Source organism: Pogona vitticeps, chromosome 7 (genome assembly GCF_051106095.1).
Source record: "Pogona vitticeps strain Pit_001003342236 chromosome 7, PviZW2.1, whole genome shotgun sequence".
NCBI classification, from domain to species: Eukaryota; Metazoa; Chordata; class Lepidosauria; order Squamata; family Agamidae; genus Pogona; species Pogona vitticeps.
In genome coordinates, this window is record NC_135789.1 from 15525206 (window position 1) to 15549964 (window position 24759).

The following is a 24759-nucleotide window of genomic DNA, read 5'->3' on the forward strand; positions in this document are numbered from 1 at the left end:
CACCCTGAAAAACTTCAGAGTTTTGTTGGTTGGGACGAAAGTTCCTTTCTTGCCTTTCACTGGCTTATTTATGGGACTTTTTCAAGGCAGAAAACCTAATATTTACTCCATCGTGGAGGGAGAGGGAAGGAAAGTCCAGGAAACCTATGGCAGAAATGACGATTTAGGTTTAGTCTGGCCACCTTCCTTCTCTTCTAAAACTCACTGGAAATGTGGGGAACGGCCAGCCTTAAAATACATGGGCTTTCTTTCCCTTACAAAAGCATGCACTCCGTAAAAGTTACCGAGACAAGGGGATTCTGGGGGTTGTAGTTCAGCCCGCCTTGAGTTTAAGACGACGGCTTTCAAGTCAAACGTTGCATGAGATCAAGAAATCTGGTTGATTTCAGCTCCTCCTGCCTGACCCGATCCACAACGGCTTTTGATTTTCGTTGGTTCATCCGCTGCCGTTGAGTCTTCTCCCTCCCACGAAGAGGCCAATGTTGAGCGCTGTGTCAGTGGAATGATGACGAGATACGGGAGCGTGACCCAGTGAGTAGCACTCAGGGACCTCACCGAATCCTCAGCAAAGGAATGTTTCCTCAAAAGTTGAAATGGCCGGTTCGTCTTGCCAAGTTCGAACGGAGCAGGCCGGAGGGCGGCCCTCCTGAGGGGTCCGAACGGCGGAGCCCCATTGTTCCTTAGCCCGTGCCTGGCTTTAGCTCTTTGGAGGCCATCGCCTCTTGAAATTTTGCAGGGGGAAAGATGCTTCATGAGGGAGGGAGGCCGGGATGCTTTCCCCTCGTTCCACGGGGCTGTTCCGTGAGCTGCTCTGAAGATGCCTTTGCCGCACCAGCCGACTAGGGTATAACCAATATGGATGGATCGTGGAGAGCCGTCAGGGGAACTCTCTGCCACAAGATGCTGTCGGGGCTCCCAAGCCTAAAACGGAGTAGGATAGATCCATGGAGGTTAAAGCCATCCGTGCCTCGCCTGTTGATAATGTCTTGGGCCTCCTCACATCCAGTTTTTGGGACCCTTTCTCAGCCACCGAGGAGCCTGAAACGGAGGCAGGAGTTGTGTGCATATCTTGCCTGCGGGATTTCTAGAAGCAACAACCTGGCTGGTCTGTGAGCGGAAGGCTGGACCCGGAAGGCCCTCTTGTTTTGGTCTCCTCCAACCTCTCTCTGGATTTTCTTAAGGCCCCTCTGCGCTGCAACTTTTGCGCTGCAGCTTGGGTTTTCTTATTGTCTCCCTTGGTCCAGAGTTCCCCTTAACGCCTGCTGCTTCTCCTCGGGATCCGTGGGGGCCTCCCCGGCAAGCTGGAGGCGTGTGATTATCGCTCAGCGACAGCAGGCAGGGTGGAGGAAGTGTTGGCACTACCCGGCCGGCCGTCTTCTTGGCTCTCCGGTTTGCTTGGCATGGCGCTTTGGCCGAAGCAGGCTCTTTCTTTTCTCTGCCCCCCCCCCCGGGGGGGCTGGTTGCAACACCAGGGCTGGATGGAAGTCTGATGGCTACCCGCAGCCACGTCCGGGAGCAGGACGGGCCCTGTTCATTCCGGTTCCAACACCCGCATGCAATTCAGGGGCAAAAATCTTTTTCCTCTTCTCCTGTTTTCATCCAAACCAGCATCTCCTCTTTTCGCTTCGGCAGGGCTGAGCGGCAGGATGGGAACAGACTGTCTTTGAGTGTTCTTGGTAAAGTCATCTTTCCCTTCTGGTGCCCCGGATTTGTGGAACGAACCCAGAATGGTGCCGGAATGGTCCAGCGCAGACGAGACAATCTAGGGCAGGATCCGGCATGCTGTTTAAACCAGTGGGAACACGAGGACATCACTCAAGAGTGGCACTCAAGCGCGTGTCCCTCTCCCGTTTCATTCTGGGGCCGCCACGTCAAAGGCCCTGTTCTGAACAACAGTGCTGCGGGACTTTGTCGACGTGGCCGCCTCCTGGATCGGTGGCCTCGTGATCCAAATGGAGAGAAGCGCATGGGGTCCCGGGACTCAGACTCCATGTTACACTGGGAAGCTTGATGTGGCGGGAGGACCCAGAAGGCTCCCTGCCCTCTGGGAAACGTATGATTTACTTATTTAAAGCATTTTATCACGCCTTTCTTCTTAAAAAGAGCCCAAGGCAGCTTACATCATTAAAAATGACACTGTTTAACAGCTAAAAACAGGAAGTGTACGGGCATTTAGAAAGAATGAAACAAGTTTATATTAAAAACGGTAAATAAAATCAGTACTGAAACACATTTGAAACAACAGAGTGCAACCATTCATTTTTAAAAAACCCTCTCGGTTATTAAGGGAAAAGGTTTTTTTGGGGGGGGGGTTCTTCAGAGGGAAATGTGTTCGGTCATTCCCCACATAGGCTGGATTCCCTCCAACTATGAATATGTCTGGGGGTGGTTTCGTATTATGGCCTTTAAACGCGTGTGAGCAGCTTAAGGAGCACCACTCCCTGGTGGCTTTCTTTGGCTGGGTGGGGATTCGAACCCAGGCCTCCAGAGTCTTTATCCCACTGCAGCCCCCCTGGGTCTCACTAGGTTGTGTTTTTGGGGGCTTTCTTTATGCATGCACAGTCAGGATTCCATCTTTCCCTCTCTGTCCCATTTTAAAGAGAGCGGGAGAACAGCAGGTTCGTACATGTATCTCAGAGCACCTGGCTCAGTGCGACCGGAAGCGTTTGCTGATGTTTGTGACATTCCTCAGAAGCAAATGCTGGTTCATCTCCAGTGTACAAAATCGGGTTGTGCCTTTTCCCTCTCTCTCCGTACAGTCAGAGTGTGTTGGCCTCGTGGGCCATCTGCGAAAAAGGCCGACCCCTCGAAAACCGCTCGGAACTCAAATTTTGTACGTAACCTTTCATGGAACTATTGCTTTTCCTTTCTCCAGATCTTTTGTTAAAGCAGGGAAGACACGTATTGGAAGGAATATGTCCCTAAAAGGGTGCAGATTTCCAGATTCTTCAGAGCTCTTAGTTGATGGGGTGACACGGCGTCAAGTGGCATCTGGCGGACGGTGACCCTAAGTAGCCTTTTTTGGGGGAAGTGAGGTTTTCGAGCTCACTTTCTCAGGAGTAAGCAGACTGAACTCGGTGGGAATGTCTGTATTAAGCGAGACAAGCGGGGATGCGCTGTGTTCTGGATCAAGGTGGCAGACATCCTGCTGAAAAAGTAATGGACAGGCGTTGTTTTGAGTTTTCTGGACAGGCGTCTTTCCTCTGAAAGGGACCTTTGTGTGAAAGACGCAGGCGTGAAATTAAGAGGCTCTTAACCCAGAAATTGGGTTTGAACTCCTGAGGATGAATGGAGCAGATGGGGAGTCTACGTGGATGTTGCCCACCCCTGATTTGGGGTGCTGGGACCGTCTCATAGGGTTGAGACTCTGGGAGTTAAAACTCTTGCAGGCCAGCCACCCAAAAGATCTGCCGTCGTATCGCTTTGGCCTGCTTTCCAGATTAGGGTGCAAAGGGCCGAACCGGCTTGTGCCGAGTGTGGGAGAGGAGTTTTTGCTCCTGTGCTGAGCCTTTTGCCTGTTTTCGCCCGGATACAGGAGCGCGACGCTCTACTCCTCGGCAGGGTCTCTCGCTTATGTTCGCCGGGCGTCACCAACACACAGACCTGATTGTATGCCCGCTGAGTAGGAGCAGCGGGTATAAACTGCCTCCATTCACCATCGGTCCCGTCCGCCTGGCCAAAAATCAGCGGGCCTCGCTTTGCTCCCCCCGTGTGTTAAGCAAGTAGAAACAGCTGGGGTGGACATGGCTGCTGTGGCCGGCTGGCCGACGGGACGGACGGCTAGCTGCCCGACTGTGAATGAATCCCCTTTTTGTTTCCAAGTCGGGAAAATCACCGGGAGGACCGACAGTCAAACATGAAACAAACCCCGGCCCAAAGTTTTGGCAGGTCCTCCCGGCTGGGCACATGCAGGAGAGAGGCGAGGATTTATCTCCTTCCTTTGGTTCAGATATCCTGTTTTTTTCTGTAGCCTTAAAAGTGTGACGTTTCTTTTAAAACTTAAAAGAATAAAAAAATGTTTGCGTGTGGAGAGCAAGAGGCTTTCATGCATCGCAGGGAAAACCGTCAGAGCCTCATAGCACATGAAAAACCAACTTTTTTTCTTTTTTTGGTGAGAGATTGTGGGTACCATCATTTCCGAGGCACGTCTCTCGCCTGCGTCCACAGAAGCGCTCGGCGCGCCATGAAATTCGCTTATACTTTGGGGGCCCACGAGACTCCTTTTCATGAGAAGAGGGGGGAAAGCTAGACTCTCCCGGAAAAGTTCCCAAAGGTATCGAGAACTCATCTACGACTCTCTGGAGGCCCTTGTAAGTGGAAATTTTAAAAAAGCTTTGTTGGAAAGATCGTCTCTTAGATTCGGAGAGGAAAATCTGAAACTCTCCCATGAGATTTCGACCGGAGAACGAACCAGGCTCCCTGCAATACATTCCCAGCGGAGAACGCGAGGGTGTACATTTCTGCCACTTCTCTCTCTTTTTCCTTTCTCTGGCTACTTTTTATTTATGTGCGTGCATGGCTCGGATTTTTTTCCCCCTTAGGAAAGGCACCGGTTGGCTCACGCTTCTGTATTTAATATTTTTAGAACTTCCCCTAGAACATTTTTTCCTTTCTTTTTTCCATTGTGCCATCTCTGGTTCCCCTTGGTAGAACGTGGTGTTTTTTTCCCCCTTTCCAGGTAGGGCTTCTCGTGCAAAGGGAGAAAGCCAAGAAGGAGAGATTGGGAGGGGAAAAAAAGTGCGTTCTGCCCTCTTTCTTATTTTAGTGCGAAGGGACACAGAGACAGTATTCATAAATGCTGTGATTTTCACATTTTTTTGTTAATTTTTGGGCCCCCTCCCCTCTGTACGGCTGCCGAGCGAGCCTGGGGCGTTGCTGTGTTGCTGAGCAAGTTGGAAAGCCACGTCGTTTTGAAGTGGAGTGTGTCGGGTGGGTGGATAGGTAAGAGGGAAATGGGGAGGTGAGAATCCCGCAAAATCCCGCACAGCCTCCTCCACCACCTTTTTGTAGCTGCAGCTTTTTTTTGTGCCCTATGTCTTGCTTCTGAATTGTCTCGGTGATGCCAGAGAATCTGCTGCTTCTTGCAAGACTGATGATGATGTGGGATTTTTTTTGCAGGGGGTGGGTGGGGAGAGGAGGACGTGAGAAAGCAAGGTTTGTCTGTCGATCTGCCTCCCCAGGTCCCATGTGCAACTCCTTCAGAGTGACACGTTTGAGACATTCAACAAGCAAGTCTCCCCATTTGCCAGTTACAGAAGGAAAGCAAGCATTATTCTTCCCAAACGTGGACTGTGGTAGTGCAACCAGTCTTTGACTCTCCAGGGAGCACTGCTTCTAAATACGGAATCGGTGTCTCAGAGGGGTTGGGTCATTAGGGCGAACATGAATTCACGTCCCACGGGTTGAAATCCTATCGCTGAGTATTGTAAGGGACATTAGAGTAGGCCCATGGAAACAGCCAAGATTCCTCTCTCTCCCTCAGATGGATTCAGCATATGTTGGGGGAGAACTTGTTTTATCCTTGGTTTGTCCAAATCTGGGGATTTTGCTTTCTTCCCTCCCAGCGCTTAGCAGGAGGTTGAATGCAGTCTGCACATTTTCGGAAGTAGGGTTTTATTAGAATTGTGGTTTTTTGGGGGGAGGAACCAAGAGGTCATCTAGTCCAGTGGTTCTTAACCTTTGTTACTTGGATGCTTTTGAACTGCAACTCCCAGAAACCCCAGTCAGGACAGCTGGTGGTGAAGGCTTCTGGGAGTTGCAGTCCAAAACTCCTGAGTAACCCAAGGTTAAGAACCAGTGATCTAGTCCGTTCTCAAGAAGTCTGAAACTCGGGCATCCGCAGGGAGCCCTAAGAATCATCCAGTCTACCTTCTGTCGGGGAAGCCCGGGGGGGGGGTTTGAACTCCTCACCTCTGGCTCTGCAACCGGAGATCTAAACCACTGATCCAGCAGTTCTATAATAATCTTAGAACTTCAGAGCAGGAAGGGACCCTATAGGTCATCAAGTCCAGCCCGGTCAAGGAGGCACAAGCAGGAATTGGACGCCCAACCTCTGGCTCTGCAGCCAGAGGCATAAGCCCTTGAGCTATCCAACAGTCTTATCTGCATGTAACTCCTCGAAAAGTAGTGGCCATTTTAAAGGTGTGTGCCATCTGGTTTTCATTAGTAGGGGGCAGTGTGTCTCTGTGTGTGTTTTAAAGGCTGGGAAAGGTGGACAGAAGCAGGGAAAGAGGAAAACCAAAGGCGAGATAGACTTACTTAGTAAGGAAGCCGTGACCTAGACTTTTGTAGACCTGAGCGGGGGCTGCCAAATGAGACGACGTTTCTGGAGGCCCTACGTTCATAAGTTCCCCGTAAGTGGGAAGCCACTTTCCAGCTCGTCCCAAACAAATTATTTAAAGACACCCCTGTTTTTAAAAGAGCAGTAAAGTGGTGCCCCGCATAGCGAGGTTAATCCGTTCCGGATTTACCATCGCTATACGGATAGGAAAATGCCATAGTAACGCATTAAACTTAGTTTAATGCGTTCCAATGGCTTCTAAACTCACCGTTAAGCGATGTTTCCTCATAGCGCCGCCATTTTCGCACCCTCGGTAAGCGAGGACAGGGTGCGAAAATGGTTGCGGCGGCCATTTTGGAACCGCCGAACAGCTGATTTCCCGACATCGCAATGCGAAGATCGGTAAGCGAAATGCTTACCGATCGTCGCAATGCGATTTTTGGCCATAGAGACCATCGGTATGCGATCGCATTAGTGAGCTCAAAAAAGAGATCGCTATGCAAATTCGTCGTTATGCGGTGCGCTTGTTACTTTTTTTAAACACCATGTGCCGAAACAGACCACAATGCTTTTGAAGAAAGAGAGAGAGAGAGACAGACAGACAGACAGAAATCTTTTGCAACCCCGATCAGAGGGATTAGTCAAAACTGCAGAGAAAAGCGAAGGGAAAAAAAACAGAGATGATCTTTATGTCCTTAGCGTTTTGTGGCTGCTGGCGAGCCCGCGGTGTAGGCAGAGTCTACCTCTGTTTTTCAGTGCCTTGTCCACGTATGATGGAATATTGTGTATTTTGGGAAACTTATATCCCCTCCCTTCTCGAAGCCTCTTTCTCTGTCGGCGGCTTCTGGCAGGGGCCTTGCCGTAGCCGTGGGGAAGTCCGTGAGACACTTGTGCGTTGGGGTGTGTGGGTGTGTTTCTAGGACGAACCTCTTTTCCCAGCCATCGACTCTCCTCCCTCCTTCACAAGCGACTAAGCAACAACATCGGTTTTGGCTTGACGTAGCCTCTTCCGACACAACCCGCGGATGATGATGGCTGCTCCTTTAGCCTCCTCTCTCTGGACGCCGAAAAGAACTTCCTTTCCGCCACGGAAATAAGAGATTTTTGTGGGCAAAGGGGTGGAGGAAAGGAAGAGAAATGGAGCCTTGCCTTCTCGGCCTGTCTGGCTCGGATAAATCTGGGTTTCTGAGCGGTTTAAAGTTTTTTCCCCCCAAGAAAGTGCCGTTATACAGTAATTGTTTTATGGCTCTCGCGTTTGCCAAGGCGTGGTAAGAAACGGAGAGAACAGGAGGGTAAGAACGCCACGTAAACATCATCTGAAAAATAATAATTATAATTAGTTGCTAGCGGGAACAACCTGCTCTCGTCTCCTCGGGCTGTGCTGTAAAAACAGGTGGGGGGAATCTGGGGGTGGGAGGCGAGATTCGAACCCGGCATCCAAAAAGCCCGGCTTCCTGTTTTCCGACGGCCAAAACCCCCTCTGTGTGATTCCTAGTCTGTCTGTTCCTGGCAGCAGGTGTCTAGAATGCTGATGACTGTGGAGGCTCCATTAAGGTGTAATTAAGAACCCGGAAAGAGTCCCGTTCAAAGTCTCATTGGAACCAGGAAGAATCAAATGAGGCCGGATGGTGGCTTTTCTTCTCTCTCCTGGAAGTGACGGGTATTTTACAGGTAGACTGTTTTCCAACCTAGAAGCTCCACATCTGTGCTTTCGCCAGATTCAGATTACAAATTATTTAACTCATTCTTCCGGGGGGGGGGGGAATCGATTTCATTATAGGAATCATGTTTTGTAGATTCTCCATTTTTCCAGTGGGAAAAACTCCTAGTTAGTTGGTTTACTCCCTTAATTTTTCCGGTTTCTTTTCCCCACTGCGCCCCCCCCCAGTCCTCTGCATTTCTTGCAGCAGCAAGAGAGTGCGGCGCTGAACGATTCAGGTAAATGCATACCCTTCCCTTGTTGGATTCAGCTGACCCCTCAAAAAAAAGGTTTAAAGGGGGCTGCTTGAGCCCGAGACCTCCAGCATGGCTGTAGCTGGCATGTGTTTGTATCTCTATAGACGGGTGGTTGTGGCCCGTCTCTTTTTAAAGAGGTCGGTGAGGTCTGCACGCTCATCGTGAACCGGTCCCCGGAAGAAAAGAAAGCTCGCCTTTTCTCAACACAGCCTTCCTGCTTTCCAGCCACCGAGAGAAGAGTGCCCTCCCCGTTCCCTTTCCAAAGCCAACTACCGTCACCCAAACAAAGCATACCTTGTTTTAGATGTATTTTAAAAAAAAATTTGGTGCGTCTGGCTAAGGTCTGAAGACGAGAACCATCTGGGAATGCAAAGCCTCTCCGTTCTCTGCCAGAATCCAGTTTGTAAGATCCAGCAGGCTTTCCCTTCTCCCCACCCATCCCTTTATTTATGCCACTGCTGTCTCCTTATCTTCTGGTGTCAATCACCTTTACTACAGCAGGATCCCTTAAATGCAAGATCAGCACCCGCTAATTCATTGATCCACAGTTTCACCCTGTGACGCCTGATTCTGTGGCCAAGGTGCTTGATCGCTGTCGAGCCACCACCTCCTCCCTGGACCCTTGCCTGGCCTGCCTAATCAAAGCAGCCAGGCCGATAACAACAGAATGGGCCACAGCAATAATAAATGGGTCTTTCCTTGAGGGCAGGTTTCCATCTGCCCTCAAGGAGACACTCATTAGGCCCATTAGAAAGAAACTTAATATGGCGGCGGACGAGATTGGCAATTACAGGCCCGTCGCCAATGTTTCTTTCATGAGCAAAGTGGTCGAGAGGATGGTCGCTGATCAGCTTCAGGCCCACTTGGATGAAACAGTTGCCCTGGATCCATTCTAGTCGGGCTTCAGGCCGCGCCACGGTACAGAGACTGCATTGGTCGCCCTGTACGATGACCTGTTGAGGGAGGCTGACAGGTCCAAAATGTCTCTGTTGGTCCTCCTCGACATCTCGGCGGCCTTTGATACCATCGACCATGGTATCCTCCTGGGGAGGCTCTCCGAGTTGGGAATTGGTGGCTTGGCGTTAGCCTGGCTCTGTTCCTTCCTGAAGGACCGACCCTGGGGGGGTACAGCTTGGGGAGAGTGTCTTGGCCCCGTGGAGCCTCAATTGTGGGGTCCCACAGGGGTCGATTATCTCCCCAATGCTGTTTAACATCTACATGAGACCGCTGGGTGGGGTCATCAGGGGGTGTGGAGCGTCGTGTCATCAGTATGCGGATGACACCCAGCTCTACATCTCCTTTTCACCAACTGCAGGTGATGCCATCCTGTCCCTCCAGCGCTGCCTGGGGGCCGTACTGCAATGGATGCAGGAGAACGGACTGAGGCTGAACCCGGACAAGACGGAAGTTCTGAGGGCGGGCACCCTTGGGGTTGGTGGCCTGGGTGGCTCTCTCACATTTGGGGGGGGGTGAACCTGGCTGCTAAGAGTGGGGTTCACAGCCTGGGGGTACACCTGGACCCGACGCTCACCATGGAAACCCAAGCGGTGTCGGTAGTTCGCACCACCTTTTTCCACCTTTGGCGGATTGCCCGGCTACGACCCTACCTTGACATGGGGGCGCTCACTACCTTGGTACATGCGCTCGTAATCTCAAGACTAGACCACCGTTAACGCGCTGTACGTGGGGCTACCTTTGAGGCTGATGTGGAAACTTCAGGTGGTGCAGAATGCGGCGGCCAGACTCCTTACTGGAGTGAGAAAACACCAACATATTTCTCCTGTTCTGGCCAAACTGCACTGGCTGCCCATCCGTTTCCGCGTTGACTTCACAGTTCTAATGCTTATCTATAAGGCCCTAAACGGTTTAGGACCTCGATACTTGGCGGAGCGCCTGCTCCCACCAAGATCTACTCGGATCATCCGCATGAGTCAGGAGGTGAGGCTGAGGAGCCTGACGCCGAGGGAGGCCCGGAGGGAAAAGACACAAAGCCAGGCCTTCTCGGCGGTGGCTCCTCGCCTTTGGAACAACCTTCCTCCGGAAATCCGCGAGGCCCCAACGCTGGGTACTTTCAAATGCCAGCTGAAAACATGGATGTACATCCAGGCCTTCCCTCCTGTCAACTACTGATTTCTTTGCTTTGCTAATTATTATTTATTTATTCCTGCACTATTTGTTATTGTTGTATGCTAATGTTTTTATGTGTTTTTGTGGGGTTTTTTTAATTGTTTTTTATATTCTGTAAGCCGCCCAGAGTGGTAGAATATACCGGATGGGTGGGATATAAATTGAACAAATAAACAAACAAACAAACAAACATATTAAAAGGGGAAAAAATCCTAGAATTGTTTGTCATGATGAAGTTCCCAGAACTGGCCACTGGAGGGAGCCAGAGACCATGCTACCTAGAACGTTCTTATCATTCACATTTTTCAGCATCTGCAGAACTGATCCGCCCCAGTTAGGGGGGTCCTGCTGTACTTATTTTCTCCCAAACTATGGAGTTTTTGAGGAATAGGCAGGATGAGTCTGCTTCTTAATTCTTCCCATCCCTTCTGAAAGCTATTCTGGGTTGTGTTTTCTCTCGGCCTCCTATGGCACTGTCATAGCCGGACCCTAAAGGCCAAACCTAGTTGCAGTGTAGTGGCAAAGAGTGTTAGGTTTAGACCCTGGAGGTCTGGGTTCAAATCCCAGGAGACTTTGCAGGTGATCTTTTGACCTGTTGGGTTTTTTCCCCCCATCCTAACCGGCTTTACAGAAATGCGTAAAGGTGGGAGAGGAGAATTGTCTTTTTTCCTGGGCATTCAGCTGGGAGAGAAACCTTATTTTGGAGGGGGGGGGAACTGGACAAAAATGGTACGATCCTGTCGCATTCTGCAGTGGCGTAATGTCTGGGAAGGACTGCAGCCCCTTTTACTCTCCTCTTTAAGCACAGTGAGGTCTGATCTCCGCTTCCTTCTTGCGCCTGGTTCTTAAAGAGGTTTCTCCTTCTTTTCTCTCTTTTAATTTGGAAAGATGACCGAGGCGTTCCTCCCACGCCGTGGTAGTAATCCTTCGGGAACGGACAGCCTTTCTCCGCTTAACTCCTCTGAGAGAGGCCTCATCTAATCCAGATTAACGGAAGCGTGCTTTTAAAAAATGGTAATAATAATAAGGTGAGCGTGGCTTTGAACGGCGCTGCCTCCACCACAGGGCTCATTCCTGTCCGCAGGATGGCTCCAAACCCTGGGCAGAAATGGGCAGATTTGGAAATGCTTCTGTAAAGAATAAAAGATGAAAAGGCATGAAAGCAAACGGACACTGTGATCCTTTTGCACTGTGATCCTTTTGCCCTGTGACCCAGATGTCAATGTGTTGGGACTCAAGAGGAGTGTTTTCAGATGGGCCCGTTGGGGGTTCGGGCCGGACCCTGCTAAGCTGAATGCCAGGAACAATAAAAAAGGGCCAGATCTCGATGGCTCAAAGGTCTTGGGTCTTAAGGGGGGGGGGTCCTGTAGATGAAAACAGGAACCCCACAGAGTCTGCAGGAGTGGGGGATCGAGAGAGCCCACCTTTTTTAAAAAATGCGCTTTTTAGCTTTTTTAAAAAAATGTGTATATGGGGATGAGGACTTCTGTCAAATCGGACTTAAGTTGCAATGGCGATTTGACCTGGGTTTTGTTTTGTTTTTTTCAGTGACTCGGACGTGACTCAGCCACTCACCCTCCCTTCTTACTGGGAGGGGGAAAAAAGCTTGTTTCTAATAAGGACTTGAACCTGGGGCTTGGGACTCAGTACCAAAGACTCTCAGACTTGCCAATAACCCTGTGTTCATACCTCCACACGTGTGCAGGCAGCTGTGAACAAAGAAGGCCTGGCCAGGTCTCTGCCCCAAGGGGCTTACAGTTCGTTCAAGAGGCTGGGAAAGGCCAAAGAACCAGACAGCAACGGTTGAAGGCTAAATACTAGGAGGGAGCAAGAGGAGGACAGGAAAGTCCAGGAAAAAAATGCTGGGGGCAGATACACGTTTGGTTGAATTTTGAGGGACCCTCTGGTCGTTCTCCAGGTCCCTGTCTTTTCCTCTCGGGCGGAACGAAAGAAGCTGTGTATCAATCAGCTGGGGCAGTTTCAGTGGAAATGGTTTGCTTTAGGGATGAGTCAATAGCTGGCCACCCTAAATCCGAGACGAGCCTTTAAAACGAAAATGAAATATTTTCTAGCGAGTCAGCCTGCAGCTTTGGGTCAACTCCAAAGGTCTTCCGGTTCGCCCGGGGAACTTCCCCTCCTCGTCACCCACACCCCTCTCTTAGTACCTCTGTGGTTTCAACGTCCTTTTTACCTCCGCTCATTCATCGCCTCTCCATCTTTTCCGCAGGTTGGAAGCGACCGATCACCGCGGGACCGTCTTGTCTTTCTTCGCCATGCGGTCTTCTCCGGCGGGCAGGCGGCTGGACGCGCCGATAGCAGGATTCGTTCCGGGGACGGCGGGACGGCGGCTGCAGCACTAGCCCAGCTCATGCGGGTGGCAATCCGTCCCCTCACGCCCTCCCCCCTCCTCTTCCTCTTCCTCCTCCTCTTCCGCCGCCCGCCCGGGATGGTTTATTAACCCAGAAGAAAGCTTGCCTTGGGATCCCCTGTTGCTTTCTTCCTCTTCCGCCTTCCTCCCCGACCCCCGCCTCAAAGGTTTCGGCCATCTTGGGGGGGGTGTATGGCAGCGGCGTAACCGTGGAGAGGCCGGGGTATCATAAACTTATGGATTTTGATAAGAGAGGAGGGAAAGGGGATAACGAGGACGGCCGAAGGATGTCTAAAACGGGCGGCGGGCGCAGCAGTCACGGCGGCCGGACGACGGGGACCAACTCTGGAGTCTTAATGGTGGGGCCGAATTTCCGCGTCGGGAAGAAGATTGGGTGCGGGAACTTCGGAGAGCTGCGGCTGGGTGAGTCGGTGGCCGTTGCCGGCGCTGGGCTCGGCCTTCGGGCCCCAGGGTGGGGTTGGAGGGGCTCCCTCTTTCCCCTTCTCAAAATTGCCGACGGAAAGACCGAGAAACGGGTTCCTCCTGGAAGCCTCTAGGACTGGGCTGTTTTCTTCTATATGTTGGGCTGCTCTTTTATTTATCAGAAAAATGGAAGTTGTTTCTCCGCTTTGGGGAGGGAGGTTGGGAGTTCGAATCCCTCACAGGGCCTCCTTGACAGGGGCCGGACTGGATGATCTTTAGGGGTCCCTTCCAGCTCTGGAGTTTGATGGTGAGGAGAATGCTTTCACATTAAGGTGATCTGAACCTCACGTCTCTTCTGTGCTCAGAGAAATGGGGTCTCTGGCTGCAGAGCCGGGGGGCTGGGAGTTTGAATCCTCCTTGGTGCTTCCTGGACAGGGACTGGCCTCCATGATCCATTGGGTCCCTTTCAGCTCATGAGTTCTAAGATTTTATAAACTGGAAATCTGGTCTGTTCCGTTTTGCATCAGAGGGTCAGCACAACCTACAGAGTGTCATGGTGTTAATGATATATTTTTAAACTGGTTTTAAGGAGTGTTTTTTTAAATATATCATAACATTTGGTATATGGAATACGGTTAATTGTATTTCAGTGCCATGATTTATTATGAGGTCCGTTGTATTATGCCTTTTCGTTTGTAAACCTGTTTAAAAGCGAGAGGCAGTTTTTTTAAAAATGGAGCAAATAAACAAATGGGACTACACCTCCCACCCGTCTTGACAACATAGCCCATGGGCAAGGGACGCTGGCAGTTTGCTGTCCGATGACATCTAGAAGGATCACACTTTGTCTACACCTGGGCCACCCCTCATTGCCACTGGTTATATTGGGTGGAGAGACAGAGAGGACTGAAGGTGAATCGATTATACCCGCTTACTTGATGTCGGGGGGAATTATGCCCGCGGCCATCGCATGGCACCCCTTGGCCTGCCCATCGGCTACACATTGACTGTCTGGTCTGGCGACAGGGAGCCTCTCTCCAAAACGAAGGGACCCTTCGTCAAAAACAGCGGAACGTCTCGTGACTCTGGACAAAAAGCCGGTTTCCCTAGGCCTTTAAAGGAGCTGCCGTTGGACCAAGACTGGCCAGCCGTGAACGCAAGGGCCCTAAAAAATTTCACACTGGAGTCGCTCCCAAGTATTGGGGAAGGGGTTTGGACACGGGTTGGAAACCCGCAGGGGACCGGAGGAGTGCCACGAAGAGGAGACGCGTTCGATTGAAATGCTTTTTAGGACCAGGCTCCAAGTTTGAAACCCCTGTTTTGAGAATGCCGCACGCAGAGGGCTTGGGAAGTAGCCAACGCTTTCTGGCCCCACAGAGGGGAGACCTTTTGGGAGCGGACACCCGGAAGAGACCGGCTCTCAGGCTTGGCCGCGACACCGCCCGTAAGGTTCTGCCGTGGCTGCGAAACCAGCCGGGAAGTGACCGCTCTCTCCATCGCTCTGTATTAAGGCTGTACTTTCCCCCAGATCCTCCCAAACGCTGGGGATTATCTGGCGCCTCAGGCACAGTCCGGCTCTTCTCTCTCTCTCTCTCTCTGTCTTTCCCCCGCCCTCCGCAGGCGCGCCTGACAGTCAGCCAGTCAAATACATGCGCACACGCTCAAGCGCGGCTGTCCATTGTGGTGTCTCCCACCCCACCCCCACCTGATGCAGACTTCTGAAAGCAGACACAGAGAGCTGGGATTTGCAAGCGGCCTTTGGCTCTCCCAAGTTCCTAGATCTCAAGGCCAAGAGGAGCCATGGCTGAAGACCTTGGAGCTGTCCTGACTCCTTACCAGAGATCCTTAAAATCCGAGGCTGAGATCCTCAGGGTAACACAGGGGTTTTGGCCTCTGACTGCGGAGCCAGAGGTTGGGAGTTTGAATTCCCCACATGGCCTCCTTGACCGGGGCTGAATGATTCTTAAGGTCCTTTCCAACTGTGCCATTCTAAGGTGATTATATTCACTTGTTCTTTTTTTTTTTAATCATTTTTTTTGAAAACCTTCTAGAGCTGAAGGCTAAATGCAAGAGACCAATGCTGTGTTTTGCACTCATAACATCAGTCCTTCCAGCAAGAGGAGAACGTTCCAGTGTGGGGATGGTTGGGGTGAGGGGGTAAATCAAAGGGTTGGGGGGTCCACAGCCCTCTTGCTCCCTCCGTGAGAGCACAGAAAAGGGGGGTATTCCAGTCTGTGAAGGTTGATGTATCTGCTTGCCTCTCCTATTGAGACCTGAGGAGGAAATACTCATCTATAATTCCACCAGGTTTTGGATTGGGAAAGGCGGTCACGCTGTGGATCGAGGCTCCTCTCCTAGGTGGCTCTGCCTGTTTTCTTTGGTGCAAGGGAAAATATCAGCCCCGGACCGCTGGAGTTGCCCCCAGGATCGCTGGTGGGCTACTAGTGATCAGTGCGCTTGAAACCCACCGCGGTGACCTCAGGCAGCTGGCCATGGATTGAGCTCTCCTGGGGAAGATCTCTTGCCATTTTCAGCCGATGGGCAGGAGATTCCATCTCTCCTAATTAAAAAAAAGAACAGGTGTCGGGAGCCAGCATGATGTGGTCGGTCTGGGTGTTTGACTCGCGGGGTGACTTCCAGCCGGTCTGTGTTCTGGTTTTCACTTCTCTCCTGGACTGTTCCACCTTCTAGGGCTGTGGCTTGTAGCCACTGGCTTTCCGGATGTTGTGTTACGAATCTGCAAGACTGGTTTACTTGGTTGCCTTTTCTCCTCCCCTCCCTCCCCGGGAGCTTTTTTCCTATTTGAATACCCGGGCTTGACATTGTCCGGTCTCACTGGAAGCCAACTTAAACCGCAAGCTGTCATGATTTGGACCTACGGTGAGAAAGCAGGGGTCTCTGGAAAAGGCCACCGTGCCGGGAGGGGTGGACGGCGGCAGGGAAAGAGGGAGACCCAGTATGAGATAGATCCACTCCCTAAAGGAAGCCACGACTTTTGAGTTTGCGAGAGCTGGGCAGGGCTGCGGACGACGGGCCTGAATTGATCTGTTTTGGGCCCCGTCATCAAGGGGAGGGAGAGGTATGGAGAGGGTATTGCCGTAATCTAATCTGGAAAGGATTCTGAAGGCAGACACGAGACACTTCCGTGGTTCAGAAGTGGTGGAGTCACATCCCTGTCGTGATCTTGCCGCAGCGGCCAGATTTCACCCTCCTGGGGTGGTCACTGATGACGGCCCAGTATGGGAAATGCTCACCTGCTTTTCTAAGCCAGTTTCTGCATCCAGTTTGGCCTGGAAATTTTCAGGCTCACCTTCGCCTGCCTGGCCTTAAAGCAAAAGGGGGGTGTGCTCAGCAGAAGATCGGATTCTCAAGGTTGCTACGAAACCATGTGTGTTGTTGCGGCTCCCAATGCCAGGCCTCCCAGCTAGGCGGGCTTCAGCCCTGGCTTCCCCCACTAGGAGTGCTGTTCATAGAATCCTAGAATGATGGAGCCGGAAGGGGCCTCGAAGGCCATCCAGTCCAGCCCCCCTGCTCAAGGCAGGAATCTCGGTCCAAGCAGATCAGACAGAGGGTTGTCTAATTTTCTCTTGAAGGCCTCCACTTGCAAGGTCATGCGTCGCATTGTCGTACTGCTCTAACAGTTAAGAAGTTTTTCCTGATCTTCAGCCAAAATCCAACTTCCTGTCGCTTCAGCCTATTCTGACGTGTCCTGCACTCTGGGAGGATCGAAGACAGATCCTGCCCCTCCTCTGTAGGATTACCCTTCAAGTATTTGAAAAGTGATACCCTATCTCCCTTCAATCTTCATTGTGCATAAATCTCTTATCCCAACAGAGACACTGTTGATTTTTTTTTTCTTCCCTCGGCTGGTAAAGAAGCCCAACAGAAGGTGTGTCGCTCAGAGATACCCAAAATTTGACATCCTTTGAGTCTCCAAATCGGTCTCTGGACTCCCAATTGCTTTTCCTCCTTCTTTCTGTTTTATTTTATTTTTAAGATTAAATACTTGGGAGTCTTTGGAAACGAAAGGTCAGCGAGGAGGCCGGGCCTGATGCATGGAAGCAGGTGTCGGGTGGGGGTGGGTGGGTGGGAGCCTTGTGAATGATAGAGATTGGCCCGGGCGAATTATTTTTAAGGGAGTAGCAGGGTAGAAAAGACGTTTGAACGCTGGCCAAAACAGTGTTCCTACCTCTTTGGTTCGAAGAGTTAAGTCTCCAGGCTTGTGGGGAACAAATCGTTGACCGGGTGAAAGGCTTTTGTGAAGCTGGATCTCCTCCGGGGAAGAGGGGACGGGAGGATTTGCAAAAAAAGCATCCAAAGCAAAACTGAAAGCGAACATTCGTTCACTTCTATTTTCTAGCCTTCCCTTTATTTTCATACATTTCTGGTGCGAGGGGTGTGTGTGTGGCCCACTGATGATTTACACATTACTTTCTCTCAGTTTGAAAATAAATTAGCCCCTTGTGGCTACAGAAGACCCCCCCCCAACACATCTCCTATTTATATCATGCAAGGAAGCTGTTTTAAAAGGGGGAAAATACGTTCCTATGCATCTGTTTTTGCTTTCAAGCCACCGTTTAAACTCCAGATCTGGCAAACCAGGCGAGCGAAATAAAACGTTCTACACACAGAAAAGAGTTCCCTGTTTACGACTTCCCGTTGAAGCAACCCTGAAACGTTCAGTGTTTCGCTTTCCTTGCCCCGCCCCTCTTGACACAACTTCCCCGTCTATCTTTACTTTTGCTTCACTCCTTTATCTTTCTCTGTTTTTCAGGAAAGAACCTTTATACGAACGAATACGTAGCAATCAAGTTGGTAAGTCTGCACATAGCATTCTCCAAAAAGGTTCTCTCATTTTGAAACTTTTCACACACCCAAAAGTAACTTAAGTACAGGAGGGTCCCTGTTTCTGCGGTTTCACTTATCCACAGTCTGGAAAATATTAAAAGAAAAAAACTTAAAATGCGTATTTAAAATAAAATGCGTATTTACCGCAATGTATTTATCAGAACTGACCACTAGAGGGAGGCACAGACCATACTGTGTACAGTGGTGCCTCGCACAACGATTGCTTCATACAACGATGAATTCACACACCGATGGGTTTCTTTGAGGAATTTCCCCCATCGTTTAATGATGTTCTCTATGGGGGAATTTCACTTAACGATGTCCCTTTTTCGCTCCTGTAAAAGTGTCTTAAACTGTTAGAAACCTGTTTTAAATGCTTGCAATCATTAGCCCACCTCCTGAACCCTATGCAACCTTAATTTGGTGTTGTTCTGAGTCGTTGTTAATTTTTGGTGATTTTTTAAATTCTCCATTGCAAGCCTTTGAATGGTCCGTTCAAAGGCTTTCAATGGAGAAAACAAAAAATCACCAAAAATTAACGACTTAGAACAACACCAAATTAAGGTTGCATAGGGATCAGGAGGTGGGCTAACGATTGCAAGCATTTAAAACAGGTTCCAAACATTGTAAGACACTTAAAAATGAGCAAAAACGGACATCGGAAAGGACTTCAAAAGCACTGAAGCCGGCTTCAGTGCTTTTGAAGCTCTTCCATTTTCGCTCATTTTTAAGTGTCTTACACTGTTCGGAAGATGTTTTAAATGCTTGCATCGTTAGCCCACCTCCTGAACCCTGTGCAAACTTAATTTGGCGTTGTTCTGAGTCGTTGTTAATTTTTGGTGATTTTTTGTTTTCTCTCTCATTGAAATGCATTGGACGGACAGTTCAATAGAGTTCAATGAGGGAAAAAGAAAAAATCACCAAAAATTAACGAAGACTCAGAACAACACCAAATTAAGTTTGCATAGGTTTCAGGAGGTGGGCTAACGATTGCAAGCATTTAAAACAGGCTTCAAACAGTTTAAGACACTTTTACAGGAGCGAAAAGGGAGATCGGAAAGGGCTCTTTGATCTCCCTTTCCCTTTTAAAGCTCTTTCTGATCTCCCTTTTCGCTCTTATAAAATGCTTTTCAATGAGAGAGAGAGAAAATCAGCAAAAATTAACGACGACTCAGAACAACACCAAATTAAGTTTGCGCAGGTTTCAGGAGGTGGGCTAATGATTGCAAGCATTAATCTGTTCCAATTGGAACGGATTAACTGGTTTTCAATGCATTCCTATGGGAAATGGTGTTTCACTTAATGATGTTTTCACATAACGATTTTTTTTATGGAACCAATTAACATTGTTAAGCAAGGCACCACTGTATTCTTGTTGAATACATGCCCTGTTTTCCCCAGAATAAGACTTAACCTGAAAATAAGCCCTACAGTGGGGTCTTGACTTGAGAACTTAATCCGTATTGGAAGGCAGTTCTCAAGTCAAAAAGTTCTCAAGTCAAATCTGCATTTCCCATAGGAATGCATTGAGAACCATTTGATCCATATCTGCTCTTTTCCGTCCATAGAAACTAATGGGAAGCTGCTATTCTGCCTTCGACCCCTAGAGGGGGATATTTTGTTTCTTTTTTTTCTTAGGTCAAGAAAGGTTCAGGGAAGGCAGGGAAAATACAGTCCAGGCAGTACAGGACCAGGCAGTCTGAAGACTGTCTCCCAATCCACTCTCTAAACGCTGGGAGGAGTGAGGAAGCAGACAGGCACCCTTTTCACTGGCCAACAGTTAACTGAAAGTTCACATTTTGCACTTTCCCTGCCTCACACGTGGTTTTTTTCAGTTCTTAACTCAAATCTAAGTACTTAAGTCAAGTCAATATTTTCCTATGAGAGTGGTTCTTAAGTCAAAATGTTCTTAACTCAAGCCGTTCTTAAGTCAAGACCCCACTGTAGTATGATATTTCAGGATGCTCGTAATATAACCCCTACCCCCAAAATAATCCCCACGTTAAGTGAAACCCCGCTCTTAACCCTTGTACAGCAACCAGAAGATGACATGATTGCATTTGAATAAAAGTAGACTGTTGTATATGAAAAAAAAACATTCCCTGAAAATAAGACACCGCATATTTTGCAGCAAAAATTAATATAAGACCTTGTCTTATTTTCGGGGGCAAATTGTAGCATGGTCTCTGGCTCCCTCTAGTAGCCAGTTTTGGTAATACAGTGGGGCCTCGCTTAGCGATGTTAATCGGTGCAGCAAAAATCACTGCTAAGCGATTCATCACTAAGCGATTTTTAAAAGCCCATAGAAATGCATTAAACGCATTTAATGTGTTCCTATGGGCTTAAAAACTAACCTCATGCAAAAATCCTCCATTGCGGCGGCCATTTTCGGTACCTCTAAAGCGAGGCAAAACAACGGGCGGCCATTTCGTTTACCTGGCGGCCATTTTGGAACCGCCGATCAGCTGGCCGAAAATAGGGGCTTTGCAATGATCACTTCCTTGTGATCATCGCAAAGCGAAATTTCCTCATGGGGCCATCGCAAAGCGATTTCATCGCTATACAGAGTGATCGCTATGCAAGGCACCACTGTACATAGTGAAAATACTTTTTTCCTGGTTTTCTTTTACCATGCTATGTGTGGCGTTCACTATTATCTGCCGTTTTCAGTATCTGCAGTGGGGCTGAGAACCCGTCCCCCATGGATCTAGGGGCCTTACTGTATGAAAAAGAAGAATAAATACTTCCCAAAATCTGCCAAAGAAATATTTTTTCCCTACAGAACAAACCACGGGGCTGCTTTGGTGCCTACAGAGGCAGGTCCTGGACCAAGGTGGGGCCTCTGTTCAGGAGCCACCGCAAAGTCCTAGGAGAGGTGGGCTTATTCATGGTTTTTCAGAACCAGAACCAGATTCTGCAGCTTCTGACTTAAGGTGGCTCTAAATAAGGACTCGAGGGAGTGGTGGCCTGTGGCCACTGCCCAGGGAGTTTTCGTGGCTGAGTGAGGATTTGAACCCAGACCTCCTCAGCCATAGTCAGACGCTCTTCCGTTATTCCACGCTGGTTCTCTTTTGCATGTTGTGATGTATTCTAGGGATCTGACTCAGAGTGAAGAGCAGTTATTGAGCTGACAAATCCTTTTTTTTCCTTCTTCATCTCTTAAAGTTCTTATTGTTGTAACAAAAATATACTAATTGTATGTTTTTTCTCTTCTTCTCCTCTGTTTTCCATTCCCTCCCAGGAACCTATCAAATCCAGAGCTCCTCAACTACACTTAGAGTACCGTTTTTACAAACAGCTTGGTAACGCAGGTGAGAGGAGACAACAGCTTAGTAGAGATTGATTGGAAGGGTTGTAATACATGAATAGAGTCGCTGAGGAACCGCCGCTGTGCAGACTAGGCAGTGGAGGTTAATGGCTGGGTTTGTTTTCTTAAGACCTCCCAGATTGTTGGTAACTATTGGGAGTAACTAAAAGCGTCCCAGTTTTCCTGGGAAAAGGTGTGATGTTGTCACAGTTGCTTCAGTGACACCTCATTATTGTTGGGCATCAGCCGTTAGCGAAGATGTAACTTTAGAGGAACCTCCAAATTGACATCTTAGTTATTGGCGGTGGGGAGAAGGGATGAGTCAATCCACCCATCTTTTATTTTATAGACCCAACAGGAAAGGATTAATTACTTGTAACTTGTCAAGCTGTTAGTTCCAACGAGATTACCCCCGTTGAATGGGACAGATTTATCGAAATGTTGATGTCCCGAAATCCCAAGTCATTCTCTGGATGGAAGTCAGGGGTGGTTTGCCACTCAAGTAAACTCACTGAATTGCAGTGAGAGGTGCCAGTGCTGATTTTCCAAAATCTGAAGTAGCTCATCTGTTGGTCTCAACTCAAGTAGAGCATTGGATCAGTGGCCCCTGAGACGTGCCAAAAACTCTGTTGATCCCATGGGTTTGTTCGGCTGGACTAACCACCGGACGTAGGATGTTATTTTACTTCTGCGTTCTGGTCCCTGGTATGCAGGACAGCCTTGAACCACTTGTGGGCCTTGTGCTTTGTTAAAATAAAATAAGATGTTGGTCAGAGTCCCCTGCCCTAAGATCACAGGGAATCGAGACCTCTCCTCTCACCACCTCTCTTCTGCGCTTCTGCCAGAAGGTATTCCCCAGGTGTATTACTTTGGCCCGTGCGGGAAGTATAACGCCATGGTTTTGGAGCTGCTTGGCCCGAGCCTCGAAGATCTGTTTGACCTCTGTGACCGGACGTTCACGCTGAAGACGGTCCTGATGATCGCCATCCAACTGGTGAGCGCCGCCCCCTTCACCACCATCTTTACCGTAGAGACAAAACGTAGGGTGTAGGCCCTGGGCATGCCCTTCCCCTCAGGGGACCCGGGCGTAGGACTGGAAGTGGAGAGAAAACACTCGCCCTTGGCGTCTCCTCCTGTTCGGTGCTGGCTAGCCCTCCTCTATGGAAGGGCAAGCTGTAAGATTTTTAGCAGGAAGATGGGAAACTCTTTTTAGGGGTTTGTAGTGTGATGGACAAGCTCCACAGGCCCGAGGGTGTTTTTTTTTTTTTTTTCCTCTCCAGACTCCCAGGGAAATGTTTTACAAAGATCTTGGGATCCCCCTCCCCACTTTCTCTGTCTTCTCCCCCCTCCCCCCGCCAGATCACACGGATGGAGTACGTTCACACCAAAAGCCTGATCTACAGAGACGTCAAGCCAGAGAACTTCCTGGTGGGCCGGCCCGGGAGCAAACGCCAGCACACCATCCACATCATTGATTTCGGCCTGGCCAAAGAATACATCGATCCCGAGACCAAAAAACACATCCCATACCGAGAGCACAAGAGCTTGACCGGGACGGCGCGGTACATGAGCATCAACACGCATCTGGGCAAAGGTGAGCGAGGCAGGGTCTCCTCAACCGTGATTTCTCCCAGCTCCACAGTGGCGGTATCGTCCTCCAGCAAGGTTCGCTTTCGTTCTCAGTATAACCACCTTGTGAAGCAGGATATGATGAAAGAGAGAGCGAGAATCTCACTGACTGCTACCCATGATTTTCAGGGATTGTTCTTTATTTTGTAGATTTATATACTGCTGACTTAATGCGGGACACTGCTCCAAATGGTTTACAAAGATAAACAATAACCCCACCCCACCCCACAAGGGATCACTGTGGACTTGAATCAGGCTATCTCGGGTCCTTAAAGCAAACATTCTTGGGTCTGGTAGCCTCCCGATGTGTGGGACTTCCTTCCGCACAATCGGATTCTTGGCCACACTAGTCGAGGAGAATGATCTGACCCTCTTGAGCGCATCAGTGGCTGGGTTATCAGACTGCCGGAACGGGACTTGGGGTCAGGTTTGTTATATGTGAGAATTTAGTGGAATGATCCGTCTCTCGGTGCGGGCATACCTTCAGCGCTGATTCTACTCTATCCTTGGAAAGAGGTCCTCGGCTCAACGTTCCTGCCTCTTTTCTGTCTCCTGCCCAGAACAAAGCCGCAGAGATGATTTGGAAGCCCTCGGGCACATGTTCATGTATTTCCTCCGAGGAAGTTTGCCCTGGCAAGGACTCAAGGTGAGCTCTATTTCCGTGAAAAAAGTGCAGATATTCAAGTTGATGCTGATTCTTCCAAAGGCAGTCCGGGAAGGTCACTTTCCTGGTCTCCAAGATTTGTCTCCTGCCTTCCCTTCTTCTCCAAGAAACGTTGGGTGACCTGGATGGTTGTCCACCTCCCCTTTTTTAGCCTGACCGCGAGCAAACGAGCCCATTCTGCGTGTGGGGCAGAAAGCCGCGCCCTGTCAAAACCCTGCTCCTCTCTGCCTTGTGAGACCGTCCCAGAAGATACCTGGGTGGAGTTCAAATCCACCTCAGCTGCCTCTTGAGGGCTAGAAACAGAGGTAGCCTTCTGGTTTTTGTTTCATGAAGAGCTGCGGAGGCTCCGTCGGTAACTTGAAATGTTGGTGAACATTCCGTGAGGAGACGGTCGCTCGGCCTGGGAAGTTAATCTTCCCTTAGATAGGTTCTTTTTCTTTTGAGTGTGGCGGAGGGTTGAGACTTGGTTTTCTCACATGAACAAATCTGTCCCTGCCTTACGTTTCCAGGCAGACACCCTCAAGGAGCGGTATCAGAAGATTGGCGACACCAAAAGGGCCACACCTGTCGAAGTGCTGTGCGAAAACTTCCCCGGTAAGGATGGCTGCCTCCAGGCTGGGCCCGACCAGGGTAGGGGTGGGCTTGGCCTGTTGGTCTGTGCTTCTGACCTGCTTTTCGGTCTTCTGCAGAGGAGATGGCCACTTACCTCCGCTACGTGCGGCGACTGGATTTCTTCGAGAAGCCGGACTACGACTATCTGCGGAAACTCTTCACTGATCTCTTTGACCGGAACGGCTACGTGTTTGATTACGAATACGACTGGGCCGGGAAACCCTTAGTAAGTTGCCCCGGGGGGAGTTCCAGGTGGTTATCTTGGCCTTTGGGGATGTGTTTCTGTATACAAATATGGAATGCTTATATATGTATGTGGACAGAAGGACCCCCATGCCGGTATCCATGGGGCATTGGTTCCAACCCCAACCCCCGCAGATGCTGAAAACCGTGGATAACAGCAAACCCTAAGCATAGCACATCCTGTGGCTCCCTCCAATGGCCAGTACATCGTGGAAGTACATACTTTTGCCTTTTTTTCTTTTTTAAAATATCATATAGTCTTATACACAGAAAAATACGGTATTTCCAGACCACAGATTGTG

The 24759-nt window shown here is 49.6% G+C and overlaps 2 protein-coding genes across 3 annotated transcripts in view; one reads left to right on the forward strand and one right to left on the reverse strand.

Annotated features, from left to right (window-relative positions):
• MOB3A (MOB kinase activator 3A) overlaps positions 1–24759 on the reverse strand; it is a 337768-nt gene that overhangs the window by 236534 nt on the left and 76475 nt on the right. The window lies entirely within an intron of this gene.
• Positions 1–24759, forward strand: part of CSNK1G2 (casein kinase 1 gamma 2) — a 41561-nt gene that overhangs the window by 4167 nt on the left and 12635 nt on the right. Inside the window, exons 2-9 of one of the 2 annotated variants that reach the window (XM_020780796.3) lie at positions 12591–13154; positions 17929–17969; positions 21244–21313; positions 22158–22303; positions 22669–22903; positions 23499–23584; positions 24112–24196; positions 24292–24440. In XM_020780796.3, coding sequence (XP_020636455.1) covers positions 12968–13154; positions 17929–17969; positions 21244–21313; positions 22158–22303; positions 22669–22903; positions 23499–23584; positions 24112–24196; positions 24292–24440 — 999 coding nt within the window. In that variant the 5' untranslated portion in view covers positions 12591–12967. Of the gene's footprint in view, positions 1–12590; positions 13155–17928; positions 17970–21243; positions 21314–22154; positions 22304–22668; positions 22904–23498; positions 23585–24111; positions 24197–24291; positions 24441–24759 lie in introns of both variants that reach the window. The other variant, XM_020780795.3, reaches the window with a different exon arrangement.